A 25795-nucleotide genomic window follows, 5' to 3' on the forward strand; every position below is an offset into this window, starting at 1 on the left:
ACCGATTTGGCCGCCAGCCCTTCTGCTGAGGCACAGTCGCAGCTTTCAGCAAAAGCAATGGCAAAAGCTTGCTGCCAGCTTTTAAGGCGCTCACAGGTCCACAGGATGTGCACCTCAATACTCTACGGGTACTTTGTCGCACATACACCAAAAGTTGCTCAAAATATTCGTTTGAAATAGAGCCTAACAAGGAGCTAAAGGAGGACATTCACATAAGCCAGTAAGTTTTATTTTCAACAGTTTTATTACAACAGGAAAACATTAATCAAAATAAAATAAAAAATAAAAACGGAGTAAAGGAGGATTTAATGTAGTTGCATTTCGCATAATAAGAATTACTTATGTTAGAATTCATTTAATGGATAATCTAATTAAGCATCATAATAACAGCTAACTAATTTGCTAAAAAAAAGAATGTTAATATAGTTTTACAAGCAGTCAACCTAATACGTTTCTTTAAATCGTAGCTGAAAAGTCACAAAGTGAATTGGCGCGCCACAACACACGATACATATCGTACAGCAAGTCATCGATATCAGAGGCATCATTTTTGTTATCAACGCTTCCTGTTATCGATAGTTTCGTGTAACGGAGGTGGCGCGAGGCAACTAAAAAGTATAAATAAAAATCAAAGTTGTTGGTTGTGAACCCATAAGTTATTGCCATGGCCAATCTGGACGGAACTTTTGACTGGGACGCCATCAACGTTGGCGACTACAAGTTGGATCACTCGCAAAACTTTTTCGGTACGTGTCCGAGGCATCTCCGCATCCCTGCATCGCCGCCAAGCTGAGAAAACGCGCCAAGTTTGACCACAATCTTAACTGTTTTTGTCCTGTTTTTGCAGCAGAGTCCAAGAACAACAAGGAGAACAACAATGTCAATGCCCCCCGTCAGTCCATCTGCCCCACTCCGCAGAAGATCGGTCGGGAGGCCCTAGAGCACAAAGTGGAACTTAAATCGAAGCCCCAGGAACCAAAACCAAAGATTCCATCAGATCAGTGCTTCAGCAATGTCCCCCATCTGGTTGACATCTGCCCAACTCCGGAAAAGGTCGATCGGGAGCAAGACGATGGTATCAAGGTGAACGTGAAACTCAAGCAGAAGACCGTAGAAGAGCCCATAGTGAAAACTGAAGGGGTGCCCATAGTCGAAACTAAAACTGTGCCCTTAGTGAAGACTGAATCGGAGCCCCAGGAGCCAAACCCAAGCACAAAGATCCCAGCAGATCCCGGCCAAAAGGAGCAGAGCGACATCAAACAGATCATTCCCCTCGGCTGGGACGAGGACAAGGCCCATAAAAGAGTCGGCTCCGGTGTCAATGTGCGCTTGGAATGGACACCCATGCGCCAACGCGACGACGAAACCGCCGGAGCAGGAGCAGGCACCACTTCCACCCCCAAGGCCTACAAGTACAAGGACGTGTACGAGAGCAAGCGTCAGCAGGCGCTGCGCAGACGCTCCGAAGAGGAGAGCAAGGCCCGCCAGTTCCACAGCCGACCTATGCCCAACTTCAAGGCGATTCACAAGCGCATCGACGACATGGTGGTCACCCACTCGATCACAGTGCCCACGACGCCCGAGACGATCAAACATTGGCAGGCCACCGTGGAGCGTCGCCGCCGGGCCCAGGACCAGGAAACGGAGCGATCGCATCCGGTTGGCGTCACCCGCTCGAAGCCCTTACACTTGCGCAGCGAGCAGCGCCTGCGCGACTGGCAGGAATTCGACGCTGCCGTGCAGGTCAACCTGGATCACCAGAAGAATGTAAGGGTAAGTCCTAGAAGCCATTAAGGTCTGGTGGTGATGTGGTGTTAGGTTCTTTGTTCCTCATAGATTCTTGCCCGGTAACACCCGCTGGGAAACTTCTTATATCGGAACTAGACATTCCAAAAAATTCACATTTTAATACATTTTTGTGTTTAGCTCTCGCGCTCCAATAGTCTTAACAGACAACAGCCATAAATTTAAAAAAAGGTTGAACAATTGTATACTTATTTTTAGATTTTGTCAAAAGAGACGAAAATATAACATAGCTCATGCTCCCTTTTTCAATGTTGATGTTGAAAACACTATTTCGGTGATTTACAACACTGGGGAACCGCACGGTATTTACTTGCGATCCTCGCACGGCCACACTGCGCTGGCAAAATAAATTACTTGGTGTTTAAAACAAAGTTGCCGTTGCGCTTCCTACGCTTCGCATCGAAATTGAAATCGCAGCCCAAGCGCCGAACAGGCCAGCGGGTTCAGTTTTCCGGTGCAAGGGAACCCACCAAACCAAACGACCCTAAATAAAAACCCGATGAAAACACAATCGCAGTCGCAGCAGCAACAATAACACCACGAAGGAGAGAGCGAGAGAGCCCAGTTTGTTTTTGCTGTTGTTGCTGTGGTGTGAGTGAGTCATGACGTTTCGGACGGCGTAGAAAAAGCCAGTTAATAGTTTAAAGACGTGTTCGTGCATTGCATAAAGCGGGAGCAGCGGCAGCGTCAGCGGGACTTGCAACAGGATCGGCCCGGCCATTTGCTGCCAGGACTTGCAACAGCTGCGCCCAGTCCGCAGCGAGACACACATACACACATACGCATACGCATACTGGAACGGTGCCAGAGTACCGAGTGTCACACCACACACACACTCACTCACACACACAAACACAAACACATAGTCTGTCGTCACAGTTGGCTACCTTTCCATTCGGATTGGACTGAAACTCTGATTCGGAGCAGCAACTTTCGCCAAGCCCAAACCCAAACCCGAATCCACTTCCACCATGGTGGACCGCCTGGTGAACTCGGAGGCCAACACCCGGCGCATCGCTTCCGTGGAGAACTGCTTCGGCAGCTCGGGCGTTCCGCTGGCCATGCAGGGACGCGTCCTGGTGGGCGAGGGCGTGCTGACCAAGATGTGCCGCAAGCGGCCCAAGTCGCGCCAGTTCTTCCTGTTCAACGACATACTGGTGTACGGCAACATCGTGATCGGCAAGAAGAAGTACAACAAGCAGCACATCATGCCGCTGGAGGAGGTGTCGCTCGAGTCGATTGCCGACAACCAGGCGTACCGGAATGGCTGGTACATCCGCACCACCACCAAGTCGTTCGTGGTGTTCGCGGCCACCAGCACCGAGAAGCAGGAGTGGATGGCGCACATCAACAAGTGCGTGGAAGATCTGCTGCGCAAGAGTGGCAAGAAGCCGGTGGAGAACCATGCCGCCGTCTGGGTGCCGGACACCGATGCCAGCGTCTGCATGCACTGCAAGAAGACGCAGTTCACCTTCATCCAGCGCCGGCACCACTGCCGCAACTGTGGCGCCGTCGTCTGCGCCGGCTGCTCGGCCAAGAAGTTCCTGCTGCCGCAGCAGAGCACCAAGGCGCTGCGCGTCTGCGACGCCTGCTACGAACGCTTGAAGCACGTGCCCACCAGCTCACTGGCCGCTGGCGAGGATTCGGGCGCCGGAGCTGCCGCCGCCGGCAACAAGCTCAACACCACGGCCGGCGACAGCTCCAACGACGAGGACTCAGACGAGGAGACAGCCTCCCCGGGCGGCGAGTCGCACGACGAGCCGCGCTTCTACGGCGACAACAGCGTGCTTTCCGCCGCCGACGACTCCTCGACGATAACGTCGACCTCACCCTCCTCCGTGACGGCGGCGGCCAGCAGCCTGGAGGCTCCTCATGCAGCTCCCAACGTCCAGAGCCCGCCGGCTGCCGCTGCAACAGCGGGCAGCTCCTGCTGAGCGGACCACTTGGCACTTCATGACGGTAGATATTCTCAAGCCAGTACACTATCACGCCATCCCAAAAGCTGTTGTGGGTTGATTATGTCCCCATCTCTATCGGAAGCTTAGACCTGATCTTACTATCCAACTGTATCCAATTGGGACCACATGTAGTGTAGTTTTAAGGGACCTTGATTTCCATGATGTGAAAATCTAGCATCAAGACATTACATTACTCGTGACTGCGACCTTGTCTTGGCTCCCTTTTCGGTTTCTCTTCTTGTTTTCCATAGTCCGCACATTTCGCTTGGCACGATAATCTTATCAGCCGAGTGCTGCTGCGCCGGCCTATTTTCCGCTGGCAAACAAACTGGGTGGAGCAAGCAGATGCAGATACGAAGTGGGCTGTGATGTAACCAGTAGCCGTAGCCGTAGCCGTATTCGCAAACAAGCAGCAAGCTTATCGGCCTGAAACTCCCGCCGTGACTCAGCAGGGAACGGAGCAGCCGAGCAGCCGATAGGGTTAGATGGTCAGTGGGAGCGTCTTTGTCTTTGTCTCCGTCTCCGGGCAACGGATGAGTCAGTCGGCCACTCATTTCAATCCCAATCCCAGCTTAGGGTCGAAGCAAAGTTTGCAGTATTAATATTACTATCACTACTAGGGACCCGTCCTCGCCACTCACCAATGCACTGCACTGCAACAATAAATATTAGCATACTAATCCGCAATCTTCTTTCCCATTAGCAGCAAGATGAACAACGGAAGCGAGGAGGAAAGTAAGGAGATACGCAAGATGAACTTATTCAAGGCGCGTCCAAATCCCTTTAAAAAGTGCTCGATCGAACCAGTCGACTGCTACTTTTGATCACTTGTCCAAATTTAAAAAGGTGTAAAGTCGCTGCTACACATATACATATACAAAAACATAAACATGTTAAAACCGATACATAGTTTTACCAGATTAACACAATTTTTGTCTCTAACATTACTTTTACGCGTATATGTTCGTTTACACACCTTTTGTTTCCCATTTTTTTAGGCGATGTGAAACCACTAAAATCATAAGTTTGGCGAGAGGAATTAACTATATGGATATGTATACAATATGAGCAATTTCTAATTGCGATCATTAACTGTTTTCTATTTGTACAAAGCCGAAAAAAAACAATAAATTAATACTGTAAATTGAACCAGAAGTGTTGGTTACTCTTTTCGGTGCAACAGCAGTACTGCTGTCTCTCTCTGTCTAATCCGAGATGCGTTTCCTATTGAGCACAACTAACAAATGGAAAAGGAAGGGAATAGCAGCGTACTATTCGAAATTCAGCCTAAAAAAATAAATTATATCGACACTTAGTTTTTGGATAATAATTTAGTTCTTTTCATCGGATATGAGGTTCAGAGTCTGGCAATTAAAATGCAAAACTTTTGAAAAAGGAGCAACCTCACGGAGCAATCACACGGCAGGCAACACCCTTAAATCACGTGTTGTGGTGGGGTCAACGCTGAGCTCTTTTTTTGATACAATCTTTGTGTAATGCTCTCAATTTAAAGTGGAACTTTAGGCTAAAGATCATGAAACAAACAAATCAAAATCAAATTCCAAGCTATTAAATTAAGTCACATTTTGTAATGGTTAAGGGCCAATTTTTTTTTCTTCCCTATCAATAGTTTAAAATTTTAAAAACATCCTGTTAATGCATATACCCCTGAACCTACAACTTTAACCGCGTTTATCTCGAAACGACATTTTTGAAAACTGTTGTCATAGGTTGACCGATTGGATTCAATTTAACAATCATCCTAAATGGGTCCTACCTAATATGACCCACGAACTTTTGGATTAGTTAAAAATTGTCCATTTGGCAGGATTTATGTGAATATCTTATTACTTGACCAGGAGTAAGTTAAATGAACAATTGTTCGTTGTTTTAGAATACTTCCTATTCAGACAGCATCATGAAATGAACAAATCATAATCCAGTTCCAAGAAATGCATTAAACGCACAGCATATATAATACAGCATTGAAATTAAAACACGTGGGGGTTTAGATATAAACATAAGATGTTTATTTATGCCGCGACAGAGGCCGCGCCTAACGACAATTGAATGGATTCCTTAGAACTGTCCGTCGCTGCCCCAGGAGGTCTTGACGGTGTCCTCGTTCCAGTCCTCCACTCCGCCGACGGTCTCGGCGGCCACCTCATCGGCCCAGTTGGTGGTCTCCTCGACCGGGTGGTCGACGGCCTCCTCGATCTTGGGCGGGGGCAGCAGCTCCTTGGCGGCGGCCTCCTCCTTCTCGGCCTCCTCGGGATCGCGGTAGAAGAACAGGTCGACGACCACGGGCCACTCGACGCTGCGAGAGATGGTGCCGCGCAGGCGGAGCACTTCGCGGGCCAGCAGCCACCACATCAGGCCGATGGAATGGGCCGACTTGTTGTTGCACGGAATGGCAATATCGATGTAGCGCAGCGGCGAGTCGGTGTTGGTGAAGGCGATCACGGGGATGTTCACGTAGCTGGCCTCCATGATGGGCTGGTGATCGGTGTTGGGGTCGGTCACCACCAGCAGACGCGGCTCGCGGAAAGCTGGCTGGATCTGATTGGTGAAGGCACCGGGTGTGAAGCGGCCGGCAATGGGAGTGGTGTCCGTGTACTTGGCGAACTTCAACACGGCGCGCTGGCCAATGGGACGCGACGAGATGACGAAGACCTACGGGAAGGGCAAGGAGAGATGGCTCATCAGAAAGAGGTCCGGCTGGTGGACAGAATAATATAGGGGCAAACACTCGAAGGCTGTAAGGCTTGGCTGGTCAGCGGTGAAGTTGAAATCATTGAATTTCATACCCGAAAGATTAGTAGTAAAATCATCATGTTAGCCAAGCCCTTCGCTCTTGGAGAGTCTCCTCTCCGGTCACATGGACAATGTATATAGTATTTATTGTTATACTCACATCCGAGGCGTTGTCGATGGCCACGATGGCGCGGGCCGCCAGCTGCAGCTTCTCCCAGGTCTTGCCCAGGTTCAGGATGTTAACGCCATCGGCGCGGCGCTTGTACACGTACTGCTCCATCTGGAAGTTGACGTTCTCCGAACCCAAGTGGGTGGTCGCGACCAACATCTTGGTGATGTCGTCCTCCTTGAGGGACAGAATATCTAGGCCTCCCGACATGTTAACGTAGAAAGAGTTACGGACCTGTGGATCAAGAAACCCGTGTTAGTGCTTCGCCATAACCTCAAAGGTGGGGTTTTTGCTTCCCACGTGCGCACGCTTTCCAATTCATCCGGAGTGTTTGGTTGTGCCTGCTTTGTGCATGGCGCTTGGAAGCGTATGTCATATGGATGCTGCCTGGATTTAGGACAACCATCTTCCACTTCATCAAGATTCGAACCACTGCCTATTTGGGACTCTCGGAATACTCACGTCTTGATGCCGCTGGGAGTTTCGAAAAAATGGCCGAATGGACGGCCGGAATGGGACCAAGTTGGCGATGGAAAAATCTGTGCTTGTCCGATACTATCGTGGCATTTCTCACGGACACGGTCACACTGCGCTTTTGAAACCACATCATACAAAAAATACTAAATGGCCAATAAAGCCCGGAATGAGACAGCTATATATATTTCCCATTAGAATATTTTGCGTTCAGGCAAAAAAATTCAATTACTTAGAAAAGATAAAAATGTTTGTTGAAAATAATAAGAAGCCTGAGACTCCCCACGCTCACAACACTAGCAGCCAGTGCTGCAAAACCACGCGTACCTCGTGTATTTTTGTCGTCGGTTTTTTTTTAATGAGCTCCAGGGACTGAGTGCGAAATGATCCGCCGGGATTACCTGCACAACGCCGTGGACTTGATTGCCTTGATCTACAAGGTACACAAAATCCCGGTGAAATAATAGGCTACACTGACAGAATTGGACGGAAAAACCCAAAAAAAAAAAAACTATGAAAAATAGACTACAATGATTAAATGTTTGCGACAAAATATTTTCCATATATTTAATGCCACTAATGTTGGTCGTATTCAGCAGAACAACATGATCACTGATTACTGATAGATTTCTTACGATGGTTCTGCTGAATGATCACTGTATGATCACTGATCATGTTGGAAAAATTATTCCATCATGATCAGCGAAAAAGGAGCGTAATAATAGTACGCAACTTTTTCATGATACATGATACATATCTGCTAGCCTATATCGATGGTGTCAATATCGATAAGAATAAACAGAAAAATCAGAATGTATACAAAAAATAAATAAAAACAAACAAAATAATTAATTAATTAATGCATAATGTAAATAAGCGTTCAGCAGAACAAACTTGATCACTGATTAATTATCCATCAGTGAGCATGTTATTCTTCTGAATACGCCGAATAGCTGAAAACATTTATAAAGATTTTAATTCATAATTTTACATTGATCGCTATAACATTACATATACAATGTTAATAAAATTAAAAATAATTTTTTTTTCGATTGGTGAAAGACTTAAACACCAAATTAGTGGTATATTTCTGGTATAATAGTTTTATATATGGTATATTTAAAAATTGTTAAAAAAGATATCGCCTGGATCTTTTAGTTACTTTCCCACGGTCACATTAGCACTTCACGAATTTCATTCGCCAAGTGAGCACGCGGCTTCGTCTGATTCTGCAAAAGAAGTTTTTATTCTGTGACTTTTGTGAGAAGTTAACAACTGAAGGTATTGTGCTATTTTCTATATTTACCACATTTTTGAGGCACCAACCGCATTAAGTAGGGCGGAGAATAATAAGTGCATGGTGTGCCCCGTAATTCTGCCATTGATTTTTTGTTTCACGTCACCTTGCGCTAGATTCTGTAGTTATGTAATGTGCTAATTTTTTTATTGTGTCGGTGGTGGTTTAACTAATTTTTTATGTATGGATACGCAGACCTGCTCGACTGCACCGAAAATAACTCCCTGTATAAGTTTGGAAAAAGCCGAAAAGTGCTTACATAACCAGGCGAAGTAATTGTGCCGAAAAGGTGTACGCCTTAAATAAAACACGTTATGAACTGACCGTATGAACGGCCTTCTCAGGTCTATTATTCTTGTTAATTAAAGTAAATCATAAATATCCCAAGAAAAATTAATAAAGCCACGCTGCATAATTTTTCACCCATTTTTGCCCAATTTTTTTTTGCAACCACGCTGGAACTGCCAACTTATGCAACTTAGGCAACGAGTTGGCAGACCGGCATCGTCGGTACAAAAAATTTGCAAATCAGTTGCGGGTTTTTTTTAATGTCAATTATGCCACTAAAAAATTTATTTGGCTTGCTTTTACAATTTTAAAGGAAATGCATTCGATTTATTAGTGAAAAATGTGCAAATTGACTTATACTGCCTAGTCAGAGTAACCAACACAATGGCAAATTATTTCCATGTGCCAGTAGCGCCCTCTCGCTCACTCCTATGCCAGACACCAGCTGCGCGTGCAAGTGCTTAGCTGAGTTTGCGAGTGTGTAAATGTAAATGTTCTGTTTCTTAAGAGAAATTTTAACCATTTCTCTTTTCTTCCCTTTCTTTTCTGACCTGCTTTCTTTATTTTTAAAGGGAAAAAGTTCTTGCGAAAGACCCGCGAATTCAAATCAGGTTTTTCCCCGCAGTTCCTTAAATTTCTTGTTTTTTTCTTAGGGGGAATTTAACCCCTTGTGACGTCAAGCTTTGAACTGCGTCTGGTATTCATGTGGTTTTATGTTTATTTTGCCCCTTTGTGTGGCCTTTTAGCGCCATTTTGCACTGATTAGTGATTAGTGTTTATTATTACATCTCCCTGACGAATCTCATCACATTTCTCGCCTCAGCGGAAATTCAGTAACAAGAATGTTGTTTATTGCACACCCTTTTTTGTTTAGTCTTGGAAATCGGATTCACACACTATGCGAAAAGTGAGCAATATAAACTTGGCAGTCGCTTAATTTTAGCAATTAAGCATTTTTGCAGCAACTCCGCTGCACATTTGTTCGGTCTTTTTATTTTTGATTTTGGGCAGCCGGCCAGCAGTATTTCTCTTTTGTTTTTTATGTAATTTTTTAGCGATAGCGGGACCTTGAAAAAGCGTCACAGACAGTTATATAAATAACTGTATTAGCAGCGGTGTTTATCTAATCGCTTCACGCACTTTTTTTTTGAGCTGCCGCCCTTCTTCCGCGTGCGCGAAAGAGATGGGGACAGGCGAGTGAAGAGAGCGAGAGAGCGGCAGACGGACGTCAGAAAGCAAAGTCACATGCTAACAGTGTTGCCTACGCTATCTTTTACAATGAAGCTAAAAAGCTTAAAATAGCTGCAATCAAAAATATGTAGCTTGAAAATAATCTAAACGATTTTATTCAAAGCACTTATCTGAAAAGAAATAGCTTTTGATCTTTAAGTAATGTAATCATTGCCCTGTTTTGTCTATTTGTGTGTTTTTGTGTCAACTCAAAATGTTTTCTTATTCAGATGCCTTCAGCCTAGTGGACCAAAAAGTTGTGTTTTTAACATAACACAATTTTGTTTTTTCATTTCTTCTTTGTCGCATTTTTTCTATATCAATTCTTCCAAAGATGATTTAGGATTTTAAAGTATTATCTTCTGCATTTGGTCAATCCATTTCTGGCTATTAAATAGTTGGATTGGCAACTCTGCTACGCAGCTGACTCGGCTCTTTGCCAAATGTAAAATGTTGTGCGTGTTTTATTTTTTGGCAGCATTTCGAAAGCGCCGCTGAAAACCTCGAAAGGGGCAAATGAAAAACAATTGGCCATATATGCATTTTCGGGCATGGCAAAATGAAACAAAAAGTGTTTTCTTTTCTAATGAGTTTATACTCATTCGTACAACACTTCCTCTTATGCAACAAAAACGGCATTGAATTCTTAGCAACTGATAAGCGGCGATCTCTCGCTCTTTCTCTGCCCCAGCCCCCGCCCCTGTGTCTCTCTCGCTCCCACACGTGCTGTTGCTGTTGCCAACCGCTAGATGGAGCTCTCCGCATTTCGCGCACTCGGTGAGAGCTCTCTCTCTCGCCTTCGCTCAACTGTTGCTGAACTTGACGATGACGACGACGTCGACGCCGACGCCTACGCAGGCAGAGGCAGCGCAGGCTAGCTGGCTGATTTCGGTGAACGGAACTTTCACAAGCAATTCACTTGCCGTCCGGTGCAGACTTCTGACTTCCAGGGGAATAAGGATAATTTTTTTTCGGTTTTGTGCTGTGATATAAAACACATACAAATTGTACGTATGGCGACAACAAATTGAAAATCAATTGAAGTTACTACAACTGCAAATGCATCTGCATTCATCATCCCATTCAAACAAAAGTGCTTCTTTTTTGTTTTAAATCAAACCAAATCAAACTTAAACCAGAGTAATGAAAAGAATTTGCCTGGTTATGTAAAACAATAAGAGTTGAACTTGAATGTTTTTTTTTTGTGGTGTGCGGTGCTGCTTTTCGTTCTTATGCAATCAATAACAATGAATTAAGAATAAACATAACCCTGGATTGGATACTACTACTCGGCCTTCGGTGGAAGCTTTCCACGTGCAGCTGTAGAATTTTTCCAGCTGGGGCTATGGCTATTACATCACGAGTCTTTTTCTCTTGGCCAAAAGCTTTGCTCTCTTCCAGTCAATCAAAAGTTTAACCCGATTAGATAACGGTTGTTTTGAAAGAGATCCGAAACCGAAGAGAAATAAAGCTCTCTTTTCGCCAAGTGTGTTGTTACATAAACCTTTGACAATAGAATGCTAATTTAATTTCGCAGAATTTTATTGAAACACACACGGCTATTGAAGAGTGGGGTCTGCTCTTGAAAAATTCTAAAATTAACGAAACACGCTTCAATGGCGAATGCCAGCTGCCAAAAAAGTGTGGCCTCTATAGCCATCTTGCTTACACCCACGCCAATGCTCATATACTGGCTTTTCCATTGAACTTTTTCTGTTCTATTCTACTCTTTTTTTTTTTTTTTTTGCTGTGGTGTGGCAATTATGCAATCTCAAACATTACTCAATGAAAACCAGTAAAAGGTTGTTTTATTCAACTTGAACTGCACATGATTTATGCCATTCTAGATAAAATAAATTGGATAAGCAATTTATGCCACGTACCTAGCTATTCCCGACCGCAAAAGTTAACTCAACTCAACTCTTTTGTTATAACTGCTAAGAACTAAGTACGAATTTTCTACAACATTCATTTATTTGGCTCGGACTCAAACCACGTGGCAAATTTAACCGGCCAATGTTCAATTTTTTTTTTCTCTCAAAACCAGTTTAGCCGGCGACTGCTAACACCCATACTAATACTATGTTTATTTGTTGTAACCAAAGTGCTGAGACCCCATTAATCATCAAACATAATAAATCATCAATTTTAGACCTAAGTTTTTATTTCCATTTGTACTAGCACATTATACTGCATGTTTAACAATTTCGCGATAAGTTTTCATTTGACGCTAAAACCTTTATAATTTACTCCATACTCACATTTTACCCAATTTGTGTTAATCCAAAAAAGTGCATGTTTTTTGGTTTCGGTTTGTGTATCGCATCCCCACATATTATTTAGAACATTGACAATTTTCACATTTTCATTTGGCTTTGGGCTATTTTTCTATTGTGCCTACTGCACCTGTGTAAAGAAAGTGAATCGTACATCTACCATACATACTGTAAACGTAAATCGTAAATCGTAAACCGTAACATTATGCAACGCATGGGGAGCGGCTCCTCCTGCACTCCATCCGTATATCAAGCACCACCTGCATGCCATTGGGATATCATCATCCATCCACACCCATCACAGAAGTACCATCGTCGGTATCAAAGCATATAAATCAAATCATCCAACGACGGCTGAAAGAGACCGAGCAAGACTAATGAGAGTATTGGGCAATTGCGCGATGTGTTTACAGCAAAATGGGCAAGGATTTTGATGCTGTTGGATTCGTCAAGGATTTCGCTGCCGGAGGCATCTCCGCAGCCGTCTCCAAGACCGCCGTCGCCCCCATTGAGCGTGTGAAACTGCTCCTGCAGGTTCAGCACATCTCGAAACAAATCAGTGCCGACAAGCAGTACAAGGGTATGGTTGATTGCTTTATCCGCATTCCAAAGGAGCAGGGATTCTCGTCGTTCTGGCGCGGTAACTTGGCCAACGTCATCAGATACTTCCCGACCCAGGCTCTGAACTTTGCCTTCAAGGACAAGTACAAGCAGGTGAGCTCAACTGGGAGTTGCTGGCATAGCAATTGGAGCCGAAAACTAACGCGCTTGTACCGATATGTAGGTCTTCCTGGGAGGTGTTGACAAGAACACCCAGTTCTGGCGCTACTTCGCCGGCAACTTGGCCTCCGGTGGTGCCGCTGGTGCTACCTCTCTGTGCTTTGTCTACCCCTTGGACTTTGCCCGTACTCGGTAAGTTGGAACATAAGAGAAACGGACAAATTGTGCGGAAATTAACGAAAATCAATCTCCTCCTGTCGAACAGCTTGGCTGCTGATACTGGCAAGGGTGGCCAGCGTGAATTCACCGGTCTGGGCAACTGCTTGACCAAGATCTTCAAGAGCGACGGCATCGTTGGCTTGTACCGCGGCTTCGGTGTGTCCGTGCAGGGCATCATCATCTACCGTGCCGCCTACTTCGGCTTCTACGATACCGCCCGCGGTATGCTGCCCGACCCCAAGAACACACCCATCTACATCAGCTGGGCCATCGCCCAGGTTGTGACAACCGTCGCTGGCATCGTGTCCTATCCCTTCGATACCGTGCGTCGTCGCATGATGATGCAGTCGGGTCGCAAGGCCACCGAGGTCATCTACAAGAACACACTGCACTGCTGGGCCACCATCGCCAAGCAGGAGGGCACTGGTGCCTTCTTCAAGGGAGCCTTCTCCAACATTCTCAGAGGCACTGGCGGCGCTTTCGTGCTTGTGTTGTACGATGAGATCAAGAAGGTCTTGTAAATTAAATTATTAAATTATTCAAAACCAGCAAAATACAACAACATACAACAACAAAAACAAACAAGAAAACTAAACACTACCAGCTAATTATGTTAAATAACTGAAAGAGAACAGCTAAAGCAACAGCAACAGCAAAGTTTGATCTGCAACCAACAACACACACAATCTTACCAAGAACAACGGCAAGCAATAAGATCCCCCCCTCTTCCTTCCTCCCTGTCCCCTGATATAATTATGAAATTATATTAGTTATAATAATAACGGGGAACTAATTTATGGAACGATGGCCAGAGTCAATAGAACAACAACTACCACAGAGCAATGCTAGGAGACGAGGAGACGACTCAGCCAGCACCTGCGATACAACCCACTACACTGAAAGACGAACGAACATTGTGACGATATTGATTAGTATTGTTAAGTTTGGGTTAGACTATTTACTAGATCCCATCATGCTGCTGGGTCGCGCCACATCTCCCCGGCCAAATCAGTGTTAAATCGATAAGTGGCATGGAATCGACCGAAGACCTGTAGATTCTTTAGCCTCCGACACGACAAACAAACAAACTCAACTTCGGTGGGTTTAAAAATATATAAAAATTGATAAAAATAGTACAATGTTGTGTGTTTTTTCTTTCTGCGCTTTGGTTCAAGGGATCCTACTATTTGCCTGCGAGTATTGTGCAATGTGTTCCCCTTCGTTTTACAACTCGGTCACATTGTGAAATTTATTTAAATTTAAGAAATAATAGCATACTTACATTGTGGTTTTGGTCTTGTGCAATCAAATGCAACATTCCGTCGTTCAAAATCGTTTAGTTTCCTTACAGAGTGATTGGGACGAGAGCCTAAAAGCTCACCTATGTATAATAATGCTACTAATGAAATGGTCCTACATCGACGATGCGACAAAGTAGATTAAGATTTCGAATGCTTAACACCTGACCAGAATAAAGAACATTTTCAAATAATTTTAGAGAAAGGTACAATCAAGAAAGCCAATCTGAAGATATTATATTTCGTCTGGAGGGTCGAATTCAATTTTTTACAATAACTTAAATCATTTATATTCGTTAACAGAATCGCTTAGAAATAACTTATTAAGAAAATGAGTTTTTTTTTTTTCACAAGGGAAAATTAACGTATTGAATTCATTAGTTTTTGAAGTTTTCAAAAGTAAAGCCAAACTATAGTCTTACAAAATTTTTTATCAGCGAGTGCATATTTCTCCCCCGTTTTTTTTTTTTTTTTAGACAGTATGACGAAGTTTCTTTATCAAGAGTCTGGTGTTCTTGGTGTTTCCAATAAAAATTCAAATTTGAAAAATTTAAACTCCACGTTGGCCGCGCCAATGCTTTCTTATGTTTTCGATTTGATCCGGCTCAGAACTTCGTCGACCTATGCCAGTTCAGATCTTGTCGTTCGTGGCTCAGTCAAAATTATAAATTGTGAAAAAAACGTATAAGACATTTTACTCCTTTTATAGCCTCCAACTTTGATATTGAACCAAATCGTTTTACGTAAAAGCAAACCGTGAATCCAACAATATGGGCGACGAAGGCGGCGGCGGCGGTCACAGCAAGGACCTCAAGGGCTTCCTCACGGACTTCATGATGGGCGGCGTTTCGGCGGCGATCGCCAAGACTGCGGTGGCGCCCATCGAGCGGGTGAAGCTGATCCTGCAGGTGCAGGAGGTGTCCAAGCAGATAGCAGCCGACAAGCGCTACAAGGGCATAGTCGACTGCTTCATTCGCATTCCCAAGGAGCAGGGATTCGCGTCGTTCTGGCGGGGCAACTTGGCCAACGTGATCCGGTACTTCCCCACACAGGCCCTCAACTTCGCCTTCAAGGATGTGTACAAATCGGTTAGTTTTACAGCGACTCTATCGCTCTTGAATCAATATATATATATATATTTGTGTAAATATCCTTCCCTTTAGGTCTTCCTTGGTGGCGTGGACAAGCACAAGCAGTTTTGGCGCCACTTTGCTGGTAATTTGGCCTCTGGCGGTGCAGCAGGTGCCACATCTTTATGCTTTGTATATCCTTTGGATTTCGCTCGAACCCGGTGAGTTACAGAGAAGTCGCTAGATATCAGTTATTTTGAGGCATATATTAAATTATTAACCCTCAAAATTAATTTAATAATTATTTATATTTTTGCCGACAGCTTGGCCGCCGACGTGGGCAAGGGTGGCAATCGGGAGTTCAACGGCCTGATCGACTGTCTGATGAAGGTGATGAAGAGTGACGGCCCCATTGGCCTGTACCGCGGCTTCATTGTCTCGGTGCAGGGCATCGTCATCTACCGGGCCGCCTACTTCGGCTTCTACGACACGTGCCGCGACTTCTTGCCGAACCCCAAGAGCACACCGTTCTACGTGAGCTGGGCCATTGCCCAGGTGGTGACCACCGTGGCCGGCATTGCGTCCTATCCCTTCGACACCGTGCGCCGGCGCATGATGATGCAGTCGGGACTGAAGAAGTCCGAGATGATCTACAAGAACACGGCACACTGCTGGGTGGTGATTGCCAAGCAGGAGGGCATCGGCGCCTTCTTCAAGGGCGCCCTATCGAACATCATCCGCGGCACTGGCGGTGCCCTAGTGCTCGCCATCTACGACGAGATGAAGAAGTACCTTTAGCAGCCTTTATGACGACCTTCTGCATCATGATGAGCCGCACCAGCGGGAAAGCCCCGCCGGCAGAATGCCCTTCCCCCTTTGCAGCGAGGGATTGGGGCCGCCAATAAATTAAAATGATTTGATGGCAGGTGGTAGGACCCTCCTCTCATTTTGTATTGGCATTGGTTGAGAAAATACAAATAATTTATTGATCTTAAATATTTGTTGCGCTCTTTTTTTTCGCGTTTTTCTGTTGTTTTTTTTTTTTTATTTATTTTTTTTTTGTGCATGTGTGTACTGTCTAGGGTGGGCCGCTTTAAACAAACATTCTCCAAGTATTGGATATAAATTTGTATCATTCTAGAATGCTAGCACTTTTGATAATTGATTTAAACTGTGATTTCTTCAATTGTCTTAAAAGTCATACGCAAATAATTGCCAAGTTAAAACAAAGATATTAAAAAAAATGTTTTTCGAAATAGTTTTCGTGGGACTGTCTTAGCTAAAAAAAGTACTTTTTCATCCTATTAATCTTTAAAAATTAAGAAATATAAAATTATTATTTCATCGACATCTCGATTTAAATATTTTCAATTTTAAAGACTGTAAACAATATTTCCGAAATAATTTTCGTTGGACTATGCTAGGTTTTCTTAGATTAAAAAAAAATATTTGGTAGTTAAAAAAGCATTTTTTATTAATCTTCAAAATGTAAGATGTAAAAACTAATAATTTCTTCGACTTCTATGTACTAATTTCAATTTCTTTGGAGGGCCCACCCTAGTCTTTCTCGTAGATGTGTTTGTGTGCGGGTGGATTTTAACTTAAATGTTAGTTAGGCATTATAATAACATTAAAAACACATCAAGCCATATCGATTTGCATGTGTCCTCTCGCATAAATTAACAACAAAAACACGAATACGTTGACAAAAAAAAATAAGAGGCGAAACTGTACAAGTAAGCGAACAACTGCACTTATTCTGTAAACAATTAGAAATAATTCTACGCTAAGCTCCAGCCTTGAGTGTGCAGGACTTAGTGGGTGGCCCCGGACCTGTGGGCGAGGAACAGGAAGTATGTGCCCGCCGCGTAGGCCAGGAAGTTGAAAAGGCCGAAGACTCCGGCGGCCGTGTTGGATGCGGCCCCAAAGCCCGAGACATCCGACCATCTGGCCAGCTGGACAATGAACCCGATGAAGTACAGCAGCGTCAGCACGGCGGTGGTGAGCAGCTCCTGTTTGGGATTAAGATGGATGGCTATTATAAAAATACTTGTATGGAATGTACTACCCTTTCTTAGATTTAGGAAAAATAGATTTAGATTTAGACTCCTAAATAGGAACAATTAATTTACTTTATGAGCCTACCATATACAGCGGCGTTCAAAATAATTGTATTCAAAAATGTAATGTTTCTAAGGACAAAATGAGGTTTAAAACCCTTTGATACTGTTTTAGTTTTTCAAGAAAAATAAAAACTACATAATTCCTTTAACATTAACTTTTCCGTATATTGTAGTTAACTATTTTGTAACAATTTAAGGCAATTGCCGTAAATCCTCTTTCATCCGCACTGTTGCAATAAAATGTTTTTGATATCAGATCTATTTTTTTCAATTAAATATTAATTAAAATTTTTTTTGTATATTTTTTTTTTAAATATATTTCAATATTATACCCATGATAAATGTGGAATTTAATATTTGCCCCATTTAGTTTATATTATTGCTTATATGGAGAGCTCATCGTTAAGACTACGTTAGAAATCAAAGAATTTTTCCTAATGTTAAGCAATTTTGCCTGAGTGTATATCCTATATATATGTTTAAGTCCCACTCACCGAGAATATCCAATTGATGGTCACGTTAAGGGCCTCGCGAATGCCCAAGAAATAGGCCGCGATCAGAAGAATGGTGATTATGAACGAGATGACGATCACAAACATGAAAAACGAGGTGGCCGAGGTTAAGGGCGGGGAGGCCAGGGCCATGCAGATAATGCCCAGTACCTGTGAATATAAAAAGGATAAGAGGAAACATTCATGAGTAACAAGTAACAAAATCAAATGTTTTCAAATACAAAAGTTTTCCAAAGTTTCCAATCTAAACAATAACTCTCCGAGGAAAAATATAACATCCCTTTTTTGTTTGACAAAAATGGTTAAAACATGAAAATATTATTTTTTCTCAATGCTCGCTCAGTTCGTGATCTCCAATTGACGGGCGCCTTTTCAAGGCCACATTTTGAATCTGGACTGGGCGAATCGTGATGTCAGCTTTAATTGAATCCACGCTATGAACGAAATGGCTGTGTATTCAAAATTGATTTTGCACATATACATAAATACAAACATTATTTTAGTTCTTATGAAGATCGAAGAAGCTGTGACTATACAACAATTCGCTTTACTTTTCATAATTAAATAGTCAAATATTATTATTCTCTAACAAGCAAATGTACAAACAATTTTCATAATAATTAATCTTTTTAGTTTATTTTAACGATTTTTTATTTGAGAGTGAACTATTTGATAAAAAATATCTTTAGCGTTCCTTATATTATTTCCTATGAATTTAAGTCCAAGATTTGTTAGAACTGAGCGATGTGCTTCGATGACTCAATATATTCAAACAATATTTATAGATAACTATCTTTAAGTCATTTGTTGAGAACCTTATCGAAATTCAAGCAAATTCACATGGTGATTTGGTCGGTTAAGTACCTTTGGAACTAAACACTAGATGACAGGTCGTGATGACACACATTCTACTGCAACTGAAGCTCCGATGACGTGGTTGTTTGTACAATTAAAAGGCAATAAGCTTTTGGCGACAAAAAAAATATATGAAAACAAAAAAAAAACAGAAAAAACACAAATGAAAACAAGCAGGTGCGCAGTCGACTTGAGCATTTGGTTTTGGCTAAAACAAAAGGTACACGAAAAGTGAAAGCTGAAAGTTGGTAGTCGGGCCAAAAGCGACATGTTGTTTCTGTTTCTGTTGCTTTTGCTTTTGCTTGTGCTGTCTCCTTTGTTTTTTTGGCTTTTGTTTTTTTGCCATATAACTGCCAAACAATTAACTAACAGCAGCAAAAAATCAAAGGTTGATTGAACCGTCAGCGATATGTTGATCTTGGATTGCATTCCCAGCGACAGCAGTGAACACTTTTCAAATGGTGTTCTTCTTGTTTTTTTTTTTTTTTGGGTTCGCACTGCCCCATTTTGCGTCACTTCTCAAAAATAAGAGAAAGAAATCGGTCTCGGAATTATACGAATTTTATCTTTTCTAAACATAATTTATGGATGCTTTTTTTTTGTGTGTGCTTGTGTGTGTATATATTTAACGGCAAGATTTGCATATACATGGGCGTAGATATGTGTTTTACTCGTGAGGTCTGTTGGTCACATAGTCTTAAATACATAGTTTTTATGTATTTCGTAACGCTCCAACAGCCAAGACAAACGGCAAAGAAAAGAATACGAACTGTGGTTTATTATACACTTTGGCCACATATACATATATGTGTAATACAACTAGTAACGAGCAATTTGCCTTGTGGAGCATGAAAGGGTGCATCAAAGTACATCGATCACGGTTCCAGCATAATTATGTATGTACTTTTTCTGTGCAATCAATGACGCGAAACGCCACTGAAATTGGATCTAGATCTTGGCCTCCGTTTATACGGTCTGGGTCCCTACAAATTCAATACCAAACAATATAAAGCCTTTACTTTGTAGTGAAATTTCGAAAGTGACACCATTTTAATTATAGTTTTAATGTAATTTCGAACATTCATTACTATGATTTTTTTTTCACTGTAGCATTTTCTGCTATCTGTGAAGTTCAATTGAAGCCATAGAAGTTTCAGAGGCCAGACACACAAGATCAATTTGGACCTAATAATTAAAACAATTAAAAAAAACAAGTCTTATATTATCCGATAAATGTTTAAAAGCAACATTTTTATTCTTACATTTTTTTTTTTTTTTGCATACTTTTATAGTTTTAATCTTTTGTATACCCGACGTAAGCTTAAGCTAACTTGCTTAGAAATAGCTAAACTCTGGTTATCTTATAGAGGGTTCACGATGGGGTCAACGCACCTTCTTGTGTTATAGCAGGTTTAATTAAAAAATTTAAAAAATGTCATCGATATAAATATTTGTTCTGTGCAATGGGTTAAACAACACAGATAGCTATGATTGCTCAATGTAGATAAACGCAGTTCAGTGGCCAAATGGTAAATAAACACATGATATGCTTTGCAAAATCGTATATTATATATAGTGTATATAGAGCTCTATATATAGCGGTCCCTTTCCGTGCAACTTGCTCGTTAGCAACCTGTTAACCGGGCCAAGACGTAGCTTAAAGATGAGCTCACTTTTCTCAGCGCACTGCACTTAGTCAGCGTCAATTACCTAAAATGTACACAAATACACAATATACAAACATGTATTTGCATAGCATTGTGCACTTAGTACAGTGCGTTTCAATGCTGTAAAACCATTAAAAATGTAGTTTGGTAACTAAGTACTTAAAATAAAGGAGATACAAATTCAAGCTAAAGAGTAAAAGTTTGTAAGGTAAATAAATTTGGAAATCACTTTATATAGCACACTTTAAAAGCCAACTAATATCTTTGAGTTTTTTAATAAATACTTAAAAGGTTTACCCTAGGCAAGTGCCCTAAATACATAGATAAATACAAATTTGAAATCTATTTTTCCGATAGTATGGTAGCTTGAGCGTATATTAAATGATAATATACTCCTACTTCTTTCAGACCTTTGCTATCAGCCAAAGACCAATCGGCTTACGTATATGGAACGCACTGTTCGTGCCCATAAACGAATGGATGCCGTAACGATCGATCGCATTCTCCAATCCGCCAACAAACAGCAGCAACTGTCTAAGGCGACTTTACTTTCTGGTACAAAATTTCTTGAACGACACCGAATGTGTGTCATAATTTCCGCTTTTGGCGAGAACATTAAAATTAAAATCCACGACAATAATGCCAAACAATGTTGTTGGGTATGCGCAGCTTTGGCAGCTTCCAAAATATCTTACGTAATTGCTATTATAAAAAATTCTCAAAGGCAGGGACCAAGACCAACAAAACTTAATAATAAATCGTGCTTGTTCCGATTTGCATATACTTTGTGTATGTTTATGTGTATATAGAGCAAACTTGGCCATGGAATTCAAAAACGTATATATGCCCGGTCTACTTTATACATAAGTTGGGTCCAAAATGCTTATTGCCCGGGGCAGTACGATAAGATAGGCCGAATTGGATTGCAAGTCCTGAGAAAGTATAATATTTTCAGGGGGTTTTTTAACAATACTGGACTAAGCGGCGGATGAGTAATGGCCCAGGGGCAAACTAGCAGTCAGGTGTCAGGCATCAATTGCCTTATCGCAAACCATGGCTACCGAATCTGCCTCGTCACCCCCGAATTTCCCTCAACTTTCCTATACACTCGCACAGGTGGTCGCCTCATTATCGCCCACTTCACACGGATAACGGGGCGTATGAGTAACAGCCGATTAGCCAGTTTTCCATCTATCCGCAAAATTCGGAAAAAATGAGTCACGTTCGGTTAACCTATGGTAAACCAAAATCTAAATCATATAGTAAGTAGCACATTCAGTACTTCGAATTTGTTTTGAAAAATTAAAAAAAAATTAAAAGCTTGAATATTAGTTCTATTTTTTTTCGAGTATAGTTATTTTTTACAAGTCTTAAGATATATAATTTTAATGTTATCAAAATACTAACACATTTTACAGTAATATGATTTAATAATTATTTTATTAAAAAACGAAATTTAGTCAATATAATTGTGTAACATAATTTGTTGTGTTTAAACTATAACCAATAATTCAAGTTACAGGATGTTTGTGGGAAAAGAAAATATTTCTATGTATTATTAAATACTAATAATAGGCATATTTCAAGTTCATAGGCTTTTAAATTACTTAACCATTTAATAAGCTTCAATTGATCGAATTTAGAAATCAATCCAATTATCAAATTATTTATTTAGAGGGTTAAGACCTCTCGATTTCAGTTGGGAACCATGCAGGTGCATATATGGCCCTGTGTTTTTTTGTGGCTACGTTAAGTGAAGCACCTTTACATATTTATATTGCACTGAGACTATCAGCAGGCTATCGCCAAAAGGCGACCGATAAGATTAGTGGCCACAAAAATCCCATTTGACAGACACAAAGGAAAACAGAAACCAAAAAAATAAACGGCCATTTGTGACATCAATGCATTTACAAAGAGATAAGTGATTAGTTTCGTTTTAGCCAAATCAGTGTGAGTAAAAACAAAACCCTTCGAGGAACTGCAGGAATATCAAGGAATATAATCGGAGCTTGTCGGAGCAGAAAATCAATAAATAGCACTTAATAACCCGACAGTTTATTGCGATGGTAATCATATCAGTAATTTCGCCCCCTTACCATATTCCTCGCCTCAATTATATTCACTATTGATTTTTTATGACAACCGACGGACAGTTAATAATGCATTTTTCATGTGTGCGCCCCAGCAGTTGTCGGCGCCTGAATCCTGCGACCTTGCCCCTAAACAGAATGCTAAATATGGTGGATATGGTAAGGTATGTTATATAGGATTTTGGGATGCTCAAAACTGAGCTTTCACCTACCATACCACGCAGTACACATAATTTGAAAACTCATAGATTAAATTAAGTAAGAGTTGTCTTAAATAAAAACTAAAGACTTGTTGAGGGTATAATTTCAATACTTAATTACATTCTTAGTTTTTTTTTTTTAATATTTTAATCCGAGGTGTTTTCGAAAGATTAGTTTTGCTACTTTGAAAAGTTTCTTGTTTTTTTTCTTTTCAAACCATATAAGTTTCCTCATTTTTTTTTTGTTTTTTAGATTTAATTTTAATATCAAAAGTTTATTTTTCATACTCTAAAATTTATCTTATGAAGAATGTTTTTTAATGGTTTTTTTTCGGTGTACCCACACTTGTGAGTTCGAGTGCGAGTATTATGTGTTGGCGTAAATGCAGTGCCCACACGACTTCATTTGTGCCCATTGTGGGAAAAATCAAAGCTCCAAATACCAGGCCAAATGGAGTATTTCGTCTGTTAACTTCTCCTCAACTATTGCCCCAACCAGAATTTGTGCAGAGGTCTTAAAGAGGGGCCCAATTGACCACATGGCATTGGACTCACATGTTTGCAGTTCCCACAAGCTGTCTGCCCCTATCTTATCCGCCCTAAGTTTAATGAGATCCTGACATACCTATATGTGCCATATACACACTTATTGATATATTTCTAGCACTGAATACACTGGGCTTTCTTAAGCCCCAAGATATCCCGGTATAGAATGGTGGGCAAACGCAACATATAGATAAAAGTGTTCAATTTATAACGATAACAGTTTGTGACCGTTTTCTGAACCGCTTCTCTTCTAAAGTATTTGATAGTTGTTGCTTCATTTTAGAAAACTACGATTACAAACGAAATAATGAATAGTTATTTGGGGTATGTAGTTTATAAATTGCTTTAAAAATTAATGCTATAAGATTACAACCGAATATAGTTCTTCCGGCATGTGTTGATATGTTTAGCCGGCTACATTTTTTTACCATTAGACATTGAAACATTATGTAGGTCACAAACACTCAAAATACATTTTTGGGGTATGTGTTGTTTATCAACTAACATAAATTTTGCAACTTTTTGTGTCATAGTTCAACCCATTAATAAGATTTAAGATAGCACTATCATCTCTTTAAAATTTGAAAAATATGTAGTCTCGAAACTTTTGGAAACTTGAATATGTTCCAATGCCCACATTTAAATTTGGTGGTTGAGTTGATTTTTTTCCTACGATTTCAGTGTTGCAAAATAGAAATGTGGATCGTGTTTAATATCGTCGGATATTAAAAACTTTTTTTTTTGAAAGTGAATAATGTTAAATAGAGATTAATTCTCTGTTAAGATCAAAATTTCAAGTTCAGAATTTCTTTCAATTTATAGTGTGTACTCACAAACTGGACAATTTTGATAATGCCCGGGATGGTGCGGAAATAGTCGATGTTGAGGCGAATGGCGCTCCCGAAACCGCCATCGGCGGTCGGATTTGCCCCACCGGGTGGGCCATTCGTCGTTGTTGTTGTTGTGCGCTCGATATTGACCACGGTCTCGACCATATTGTTGCTGCTTTTTGGTGTTCTTGTTGTTGTTTAGTTATTGGCGGGGGAGTTGAGCTCTGGGCAACTATTTTTAAACACTTTTCTCGCGATTGTCACAATAAAATAAGACAAAAAATAACCACTGGTCGATCGGCGGCTATATCTATATCTATATATTTATATCTCAACGCGCTTCTGAATTTCAAATATAAAGTGTGTGTGGATGTGAATATCTGCTGAAGTAAGGCAATAATAGCTATCCGTGCGATGCGTTGCGGATTGCTGGCGTTGTTTTGTCCACGGCGGTCGCTTGTCGACTAAACTGCGAACCGCTGGCTGCGCCGCTGCTGCAGGCTAACGGTTCACTTAAGTGAGCGCCGCTCACTCACTCACGCGCGCTCCCGCTCGCTCTCCCACTTGGTTAGCTAGTTAGTTAGTTGCGCGCGCCCTTTGACGACGCCCCTGCGCCAAACCACAGCTCACAGCCCACCGCCCACCTCCCATCCCCACCCCCTCGCAGGCAAACTAGTTTGCTGCGCCTGCGCCACCGCCGCCGATTCTTAAACACTGCACAATGGGCCACATTGCCGTATTTTTTTGGGCAAAGTTCAAATATTTAATATTTATCAGGAACCGTAATAATTATAAGTTTTATAATAAAAATTACTTGGAAATGATAAAGTTTCATTTGGTCTCCTATTTTCTTTAATGAAAATCATTATTTTTTACTAATTTTATAAGACTTAGTGCATAATTTTTTGTTTAACCCAGAAAGGAGAACTCCCTTTAAGCAATATTATTTTTTGTATCAATTTTTATGTTCTAAATTGTTTTAATTAATGATCATTTTTAGTGAATTTAATAGTAAATTAATTAAAAATTGCATGTCAGGATTGCATTTATTAATGATTTTTTTTGGAAGAAAAAAATGGATTTTAATAAAATTACTCAGATTTAAACTTTGTTTACCAACCACGCAAATAATGTTGTTGTTATTATAATTGTTACGTGCGCTTTGAAATAGTTAATAGAAAGTGCTTAGAAATAGAAACACTTTATTCACATCTAAAACTTCATGTCGTCATTAACGCTCATATAAACAACATGACGTATGGGCAATATTTTAATATTTTCCTAAATTGAATTTTTTTGTTTTTGGGCTATGTAAAAACACAACATTTTTAAAACAATAATCTGGTCCAGTGTTCATTGCATTTTTCAATATTCGATTGCCATCTCTTTCCGTTTCGCCCCTCTCTGTCT

General features: G+C 41.3%; 6 protein-coding genes and 1 non-coding gene across 8 annotated transcripts; 4 read left to right on the forward strand and 3 right to left on the reverse strand.

Annotated features, from left to right (window-relative positions):
- The first annotated feature begins 578 nt into the window (after positions 1–578).
- On the forward strand, positions 579–4913 carry LOC121466745. Its single transcript, XM_041710675.1, is given in 4 exon segments — positions 579–746; positions 848–1767; positions 4468–4490; positions 4492–4913. Coding segments are annotated over 4 exon segments (1122 nt in total). The 5' UTR covers positions 579–664; the 3' UTR covers positions 4589–4913.
- On the forward strand, positions 2110–4583 carry LOC108138427 (pleckstrin homology domain-containing family F member 1 homolog). The gene is made up of 2 exons (XM_017260630.2): positions 2110–3765; positions 4471–4583. The coding sequence occupies exon 1, from the start codon at positions 2778–2780 to the stop codon at positions 3738–3740; it is 963 nt and encodes a 320-aa protein (XP_017116119.1). The 5' UTR covers positions 2110–2777; the 3' UTR covers positions 3741–3765; positions 4471–4583.
- An 858-nt stretch (positions 4914–5771) lies between the features above and the next one.
- Positions 5772–7271, reverse strand: LOC108138437 (40S ribosomal protein SA). Its single transcript, XM_017260638.2, has 3 exons — positions 7150–7271; positions 6679–6921; positions 5772–6437 (listed from the first exon to the last, which is right to left on the reverse strand). Exons 2-3 carry the CDS (start codon positions 6895–6897, stop codon positions 5844–5846), a joined length of 813 nt encoding a protein of 270 aa, XP_017116127.1. The 5' UTR covers positions 6898–6921; positions 7150–7271; the 3' UTR covers positions 5772–5843.
- On the reverse strand, positions 6460–6565 carry LOC121466770. Its single transcript, XR_005976950.1, has one exon. It is a non-coding gene; the product is annotated as a small nucleolar RNA snoM1 (small nucleolar RNA).
- A 1041-nt stretch (positions 7272–8312) lies between the features above and the next one.
- Positions 8313–14327, forward strand: LOC108138407 (ADP,ATP carrier protein). Of its 2 annotated transcripts, none has more exons than XM_017260592.2 (4): positions 8313–8442; positions 12666–12966; positions 13037–13164; positions 13238–14327. In XM_017260592.2, the coding sequence occupies exons 2-4, from the start codon at positions 12670–12672 to the stop codon at positions 13710–13712; spliced, it is 900 nt and encodes a 299-aa protein (XP_017116081.1). In that variant the 5' UTR covers positions 8313–8442; positions 12666–12669; the 3' UTR covers positions 13713–14327. The 2 variants fall into 2 exon arrangements, with proteins under 2 accessions (XP_017116081.1, XP_017116082.1); XM_017260593.2 differs by lacking the exon at positions 8313–8442 and adding an exon at positions 10861–10983.
- A 554-nt stretch (positions 14328–14881) lies between these two features.
- Positions 14882–16555, forward strand: LOC108138406 (ADP,ATP carrier protein). Its single transcript, XM_017260591.2, has 3 exons — positions 14882–15577; positions 15653–15780; positions 15883–16555. The coding sequence occupies exons 1-3, from the start codon at positions 15260–15262 to the stop codon at positions 16355–16357; spliced, it is 921 nt and encodes a 306-aa protein (XP_017116080.1). The 5' UTR covers positions 14882–15259; the 3' UTR covers positions 16358–16555.
- LOC108138409 lies at positions 16475–24859 on the reverse strand. The gene is made up of 3 exons (XM_017260594.2): positions 24389–24859; positions 18177–18344; positions 16475–17571 (listed from the first exon to the last, which is right to left on the reverse strand). Exons 1-3 carry the CDS (start codon positions 24548–24550, stop codon positions 17374–17376), a joined length of 528 nt encoding a protein of 175 aa, XP_017116083.1. The 5' UTR covers positions 24551–24859; the 3' UTR covers positions 16475–17373.
- Between the last annotated feature and the right edge of the window lie 936 nt (positions 24860–25795).

Source organism: Drosophila elegans, unplaced genomic scaffold (genome assembly GCF_018152505.1).
Source record: "Drosophila elegans isolate 14027-0461.03 unplaced genomic scaffold, ASM1815250v1 contig_149, whole genome shotgun sequence".
Taxonomy (NCBI): domain Eukaryota; kingdom Metazoa; phylum Arthropoda; class Insecta; order Diptera; family Drosophilidae; genus Drosophila; species Drosophila elegans.